Source organism: Sinocyclocheilus rhinocerous, unplaced genomic scaffold (assembly GCF_001515625.1).
Source record: "Sinocyclocheilus rhinocerous isolate Xijiao unplaced genomic scaffold, SAMN03320098_v1.1 scaffold708, whole genome shotgun sequence".
Classification (NCBI taxonomy): Eukaryota; Metazoa; Chordata; class Actinopteri; order Cypriniformes; family Cyprinidae; genus Sinocyclocheilus; species Sinocyclocheilus rhinocerous.
The window spans coordinates 632,487-640,399 of NW_015635523.1; the positions used below are offsets into that span (position 1 = coordinate 632,487).

The 7,913-nt window shown below is 38.0% G+C and overlaps 1 protein-coding gene across 4 annotated transcripts in view; it reads left to right on the plus strand.

The window, feature by feature from the left end:
- The window catches only part of robo3 (roundabout, axon guidance receptor, homolog 3 (Drosophila)), an 85,408-nt gene that overhangs the window by 49,452 nt on the left and 28,043 nt on the right, over positions 1 to 7,913 (plus strand). For all 4 annotated transcript variants that reach the window (XM_016561363.1, XM_016561364.1, XM_016561366.1 and 1 more), the window contains one exon: positions 4,761 to 4,885. In XM_016561363.1, coding sequence (XP_016416849.1) covers positions 4,761 to 4,885 — 125 coding nt within the window. The remainder of the gene's footprint in view (positions 1 to 4,760; positions 4,886 to 7,913) is intronic.

Consider the following 7,913-nt stretch of genomic DNA (forward strand, 5'->3'; position numbering starts at 1 on the left):
GATTAATTTAAGGTGCTTCTCCAACTGTGCTCATTTTAAGCTATCCTAAAAAAAGTAGGTCCTATTGCAAACTCTGACAGGACTGATCTTAGTCCATGCATATTACTGTATCCTCATGGGGGAGTATTTAAAACAGCACAAGCTCTCTGAGAAACCACATTTATGCAGATGACGCTCTCGTTTTGTTTATGCAGTAAATATACAGCTTATGAATTTGGCAGGTACTGCTGGACAGAGACGGCTGCTCAGCTAGGCATTGTAAACATATGCCCTGTATTGGTGTAGATAACCTGCAATGCTGTAAAGCGTTTAATCGGTTACACTCTGAAGACTGTATTAATTGCATGTAGGGAGTTTTAATTGCGGCGCTGAGCACTGAAGCATAGCCCTTCCACACTTTCTGTCCGCATCACTGTTCGATGCTGACAACTGCCTGTCATGGCGAGGCCCTGTGGGGATAGACGCAATGTTTGAAGACATGTTTTGTTGGCGGAGAATCTGCATACGAGTTTGTGGCTGTGTATTCACTAACCACTAACTCTCCCAGAGGGAGCATGAAGGTGTTGGATCCTTGCGTGTGTTGTGGTCCGTCTTGGGAGGAAACGAAGTTCCATGAATAATTTGTAGCTTCAGCACTTTTGTTTAACCTATGTGAGTTGGTGACACTTTTGACCTGTCACTAGCCAGACAGCCAGCCTGGCACCTTCACAGCTCTGTCTACTGTTATTCCGTTAAATACACCATCTGTGATACTTCGAGGAAGAGATGTCCAGAAAGACTTATAGATATCTTAACAGATGGCATTCTATCTATAACTTCGTAGTTATGTTTTTTTCCCCCCCTCCATAGATAACTTTACAAGATAAATGCATGTTTATCTCTGATAATAATTTAATAATAAAATACAATAGAAAATATACAATTATTATTATTGTTGTTGTTGTTATTATTATTATTATTGTTGTTGTTGTAGTAGTAAATATTTTATGTTATTGTTTGTATTATCAAGTTACAGTTGTCTATGAATTCTTATCTGGAAACATATTAACAACAACCAATTTTATTACTATTATTCAGTTAACATTTATTTATTTGTTATTCCATTTTTTTATTAATTTATTGTGCCCTTAATTAAAGTATTATTTTCTGTGTATTTTATTCAGAACTTGAAAGTATCAATACAATTTTTTAAATTTATTTTTGTAATTTTTTATTTAACTGAAAATATGTTACTTCTGTTATTTTAGTAGTAGTAGCATTAGTGTTATTAGTAATCATCATCATCATTTATTTTATTGATATTGTATGCATACATAGTGTAAATCATACACACACACATACACACACACACGCACACACACACACACACATATATATATATATATATACACTTAAGTTATTATTTTTATTATATTAATTGATTTGATTTATTTGGCCCATATTTCAAAGAGCTGGCACTGTCATCCATTTGATTTGTCTTCGATCAGCTTGGTCTGTTTGGTGCTGGTAGAGGTATTATGTATTTTTTAAATCCTTTCCCTAAATCTTCTCCCTGTCATACCACATTAGCATGCATCTGACACCTCCATTCTCTCAAAACTCCATGCTGTTTCTGTAATGTTGTTTTAACTGGTAATTATTTTTCACAGCCCAAGGCACATTCTGTTAGTCCCATTCGCTTCTTGTTGCTACATATTTTTAGAGTGAAATCTCCTGAGACAGTGTGTGTTTCAGTAACATCTCATTTTCCCCATATATGTTCACAGTCATATATAGTCATTTTTGTATATTCAGATAGAAGGCTCATAAGATTTGTGGTATTACATAGCATTAAGTCAATATTTCAGTCCTTGCATCAGCCCAGGTGAGAAATACAGTCAATAATGCAGGGGGAATAGGAAATTGGTATCATTACCTCTCCAGTTTGCTCTGAGGTCTCTCTAGACTAGTGTCCCAAATTATAGCGACAGGGGATGTGTTTCAGATTTGACCTCCAGGGTCAGCGATATGGCTCTTGCTTGACCTCTGGACAGTGACCTCAATGACCCCTGTGGCCAGGCTCCCTATTGGGCCTTGTTCTGTTTCAACATGCTTGTCGCCTCCAAGCTGTGATGCAGCCTACGCTCAACGACAGAGTCTACGAGAAAAAGCCAGCAGGCAGGCAGGGAGCCAATCGGAAAAATTGATCTGAGGCAGCTGCATTGATGCAGATTGCATCTTTTGGATTGTTTTTGACTTTTGTAATGAAAGAGACAAAAGGAAATAGAAAAAAGAGAGACTAAGCCAGTGGTGGGGTGAAATAAAAGAGTAATTGTGGTAGATCGTGAGACAAATAGAGTGCAGTTTGTTAGGCACATTAGTAGGGAGGGTGCAAACGCTATCAGCCCTTCAGCTTGATGAATTAGTGGGAAATTTAAGGTGAGCTAAAGGAGAAAGACCTTCCTCAGTATAAATGCGTGTTGTCAGAGCTGACGCGTCACTCTAATCGTGTGTGAAACGCTACAAAAAAAAAATTGCACAGGAGTGGGAAGGAGGATGAGAAATCAATTAGCCGGTGAAGGTTAAAGGTGACAGCGTTGCACATTCACAGGCGCCTGATAAAGGGCAATAGCACGGAAATAATCAATACCCATCAGCCCAGCAGAGCTCCGACAACTGAAGGCCGATCATCAATTTAGTTTATATTCCACCCTCGACGCTAAAATTCCAAAACCCGTCTATCACGCAGCATCCTCTACTAATATGGGAATTTGTTCCTGTAAAAGACCTATCAGGCTTGGGTACAATTCAAAATAGAAGAATTGTCTCCCTTTCAATTCATGAGTAAGAATTTGAATTGAATTGGCCACACCTGACATGAAGTTGAGTTAGAATTGAAATGATGGGAAGTGGAATTTACTGTACATCCATCCATCCAGCCACCCACCCACCCATCCGTCGTCCATCCATCCATCCATTCATCCATCCGTCCGTCCGTCCATCCATCCATCCATCCATCCATCCATCCATCCACATATTTTTGAGTACAGCTAATCGAGTAAGTCTTAACTCTTTTGAGTTCATCTGACCTCATTCGGGTACATTTCTTTCGTATGAAAACATATTCAGAATGAAACTAAACACAAGTCTCAACCAACATTTTTAAAAAATTGCATCAATTTTTATACATTTTTACAGAATTTAAGTGATTTGGAAAAATGTGTTGGGTCTGGGTTGAAACTGTTCAAGGCCTCGTAATGTTGCTGGGTAGAAAGATGGCTGCAGGGCAGATAAGACCAGCAGATTAGCATCCATCACGAACAACCATTGATCAAACTCACACTAAAGGCAAGAACCAAGTAGCCGCGGCAGAAAGAAATGAAATGATGGGAAGTGGAATTTACTGTACATCCATCCATCCAGCCACCCACCCACCCATCCGTTGTCCATCCATCCATCCATTCATCCGTCCGTCCGTCCGTCCATCCATCCATCCATCCATCCACATATTTTTGAGTACAGCTAATCGAGTAAGTCTTAACTCTTTTGAGTTCATCTGACCTCATTCGGGTACATTTCTTGTGTATGAAAACATATTCAGAATGAAACTAAACACAAGTCTCAACCAACATTTTTAAAAAATTGCATCAATTTTTATACATTTTTACAGAATTTAAGTGATTTGGAAAAATGTGTTGGGTCTGGGTTGAAACTGTTCAAGGCCTCGTAATGTTGCTGGGTAGAAAGATGGCTGCAGGGCAGATAAGACCAGCAGATTAGCATCCATCACGAACAACCATTGATCAAACTCACACTAAGGGCAAGAACCAAGTAGCCGCGGCAGAAAGAAAGCCGAAAAGGTCTCATCAAAGAGATTGAGAGAGAGAAAGTGAACGAGATGTAAGAATGGATCCGCCGAGAGATAGATGAGATGAACCCAGTGGCCGCCCAATGATGCTCTTGGGAGTTTGAGAGGTCCTCGTTTATATCCAGACACTCATTAGTGGACAGAAAATGTACATTAGGCGAAAGAGGCCAGATTACTAATATATAAATGTATATTTGCTCTCGATACGCCCACATATCCCCAACAAGATAAGGGCTCTTCAGCACTGCATCATGTGCTTTAAAGTATCTCTGTAGGCGCAGAGAAGAAAAGGTTTCCATAATAATTAAGCTCTTTATATCCATCTCTCTCTGCTCAGAAAGACCAGCACTGAAACCTCTGCCTTCAGTAATTATGTGTATTTGGCTATAACCCTACTTGAGTTTTCAAAAGCCCTGCTTTGTGTCAAAACAGTCCTGAAATATGATGTGGATTAGTTTTGGTCGTGATTTTCAGAGCAAATCCTAACTGTTTATGGGTAAAAGTGTCAGTGTTGGTTTTGTTACATATATCCAGCTAGGGTTACTGTATGACCTTAGTTTAAATAGACTGACTCAGTTTAAATAGAATTCATAGCTCAGAGTGCTGTTTGCATAGTAATGACACTCTACACTAATGACACTCTACACTAACCTTATCTTCTTGTGCAGAACTGGTACCAGAATGTGGCACCATGTACAATATCAGCTATGACAGCTTTACTGCATGCCACCAACAGTACTAACACACACACAGTTCATCTCCTTGGGAGACTCAAGTTTAGACTAAACAAAACTGCCACTGTGTAACTGTATATAAATTGCAGAACATTCCAGAAGCTCATATAGACTCTATAGGGGCCTTGATTTGTTGTGTGTGGATCTGCAGCTTCATAAGTTTCTTTTCTTCTCTTCAGTTCCTCCTCAGATCGTGGTGCGTCCGCGGGATCAGATCTCTGCCCAAGGCCGTACTGTCACCTTTCTTTGTGGAACGAAGGGAAATCCCCCTCCTGCTGTGTTCTGGCAGAAAGAAGGCAGTCAGGTAAGAGAAAACAGCACACAGATGCACGCCAGGGAACCCTTACAGTGTCAGTGTCAAAACACATCAAGGTATGTGGCGGATACTTTCATTGTGCTTGCTTAAAGAAAGGGTCGAACTCTAGAGCAGTGACCGAGTATATTAGTAAAAAACAAAGCACAGTTTTGAAAGGATTTGAAGACTAAAAGATGAAACTGAATTTCTTATTTCTTATAGAGATTGTATAAAGAAAAATAATCATCTTGACACCAGTTGGTTATGCAAAATACATTTTCGTGCTTCATTTTTTAAAATATATAATGCTAGTAAATTTTTAAAGTGTGACCAAATTCTTTTTGAGGTCACTCGATATGTATATCATGCAAGATGTTAGCACACTGTGGATCTATGAGTGACACTTCTAAGATTGTGAGTGGGAAGGCAAGTCTAGTGCCCATATAGGCTGGGAATCCGATGGATTTATTTTTCATTATCTAGCTGATCTCAGGATCGAGGATGAGTTTCTCTAGAAGCACTTTTGCTTTGAAAACAAATTGTGTGGCTGTCAGTTTTTGAATCATATGTGTTGTCACTTGTAATCATGTATTTGCTGACATGACAGCAAACATATGATTACATGGGACAATACATGTAATGTATTTGACAGCTGATCATGCATAACTGGCTCTCTGAAATCAAATCAGTGTTGTGTGTGTTTATGAAATCTGTAAATCATAAACAAATAATGTGTTTTATATATAAATAAATAAATAAATATATTATTATTATTATTAATAATAACTAATGACTTTAATCAGTGTAAAAATAGTATTTAAAAAATAATGATTGTTTTAATTAAATATGAGCTGAGCATTTTACGTTTGGTTTTCATGATTATAAGAAGCAAGAAGAACTACAAAGTTTTTTTTTTTATTAGTCCAAGGAGTTTCAGAGTCAAAGAGACAAAGAGAATAAAATAGAGAGAGGATGCCTTGCAGCCAGTTTGGATACTGGTGACAGGCCATTCACCGGGGTAGAAGGAACTCTGGGATTTCTGCAGGAGCTTGTTCACGTTCATGTCTCCTCATTGGGTCAGAGGAGGATATAACATGTCCCTGGGCCCAGCTAGATAACACGCTCATGTCTCTATTAATAAAGCACAGCAGAAGAAATGAAGATATAAGCCTCTGGTTGTTCTAAAGCACTTGGAGGAAAGAAGCCAGTTCCCATATATCTCCCTCCATCCTTTCTTAGATCCCTTCATCCTTCTTTTTTTGTCGAGCAGAGTGTGTCATAGGCCAGAGGTCAGAGGTGTAAAGAGTACCTAAAAACCATACTTGAGTAAAAGTACAGATACCTTACAGTGAAAATTACTCCACTACACGTTACAAGTCACCAAAACAACTTGAGTAAAAGTCTTAGAGTATCTGATTTTAACAGTACGTAAGTATTTTACTTATACTAAATATAGGCTCAAAAAATGCACTAGTCAAAGAGACACGCTAGTTAAAAAACTGTAATGTTGTGGAGAAGCTGGGGAAAAAGGCAGAGGCAAGAAAAAGCTAGGTCCATGCAAAATGTAATGTGTAACTGCAACACTCATTTCAAATGTAGTGGAGTAAAGAGTACAGATACTCATTCAAAAATGTAGTGAAGTAAAGAGTAAAAGTTGCTAATATCTTTGATACTCAGTACAACTACAAAGTATCCAAAAAGATACTCAAGTACAGTAACTAATTACATTTACTCCAATACTTTACACCTCTGCCAGAGGTGATCAAATATCCGCTGTACGTCGGGCCATGAACTCTTCTCCGGTTAATCTCTCATCTATTCTTGGTTTTTCTGTGTGTGTATGTGTGGCCGATCTTTGAGGTCAGTAGATATAGAACAGAACTGAGGATGAGGGTGAGTCCGGTCTGAGCCAGAGGGCTGGGGTGAGCGGGTCACTGGATTATCCCCAAAAATGAAACAGTGACACACACACGGCCAAGTAGGAACAATAGGGCAGCTGTCAGTGTTGCAGCCTCATGCTAAAGGAGGAAGACTCCTTAAAATCCTTTGGCCTTGTCTTTTGTGTATCTGGCATTTTTCCTAGCCCCTCTCTCTAAAACACCAGCTGAGATAACGCAGCTATTGTTCGGCTGTGAATCTCAGCGGTCAACTAAATTTATACCTGAGTATCACATTGAATGCACAGTGATGTTCTATTAATGTAAATGCAAATCAGCCATTTCATCCAAGCTCTTAAATCTAAGTGATTGTGATGAGTCATAAATTATATCAGCGGACCGATTATCCCATATCTTTTTTTAATATATTTGTAATTTGTATCAGTCACGAACAGTAATGCAACATGCATTAACTGATAAAGCAATATGCCACAAGAGGCTGCATGTTAAAATTATTTTACTGTGATTAAGGGTGTTGAACATGATAAAAACATGTTTGCACATAGTCTATAATGTGTTATTGTTTTTATAAGATAACGGCAATATAATGTTTATTTGATAAGTGAATGCATATAATCACAATATTTTATATGATGATAAATTTAACACATTTTAATAACTTGTATTATTAATATACACTAATATCAATTAACTGTACTGTATTAATTATAATAGTCAAAATCTAGCCTGTTTATAGTTGATGCATTAATATAGAGTTTTACTGATGTGCAGTGTTGGGGGTGACGCAAGTTATGCAACGCGAGTTGCGTAATCAAGATTACTTTTTTAAGTCACTAGTAAAGTAAAGCATTACTTTTTAATTTAGAAGGAAATATCTAAGTTATTATTTCAAATACGTAACGCCAGTTACTTTGTTTCCCATGTCTTGACTGACAGCTCTCGTGTTGCCATGTTGAGAGAAATTGGGAGTTAGTGCAGAGGCGTTGTGTGTGAACATGATGATACTGTAGTTCTAGACTAAATATGAACATGTATTTACTCATCTCACTGCACAAAAACAGATTCAGTATTCCTCAAAATGAATAAAAACAGTCGAATCCAAACTCAGAATATTATACAAACCTGCAATAATTAAATGT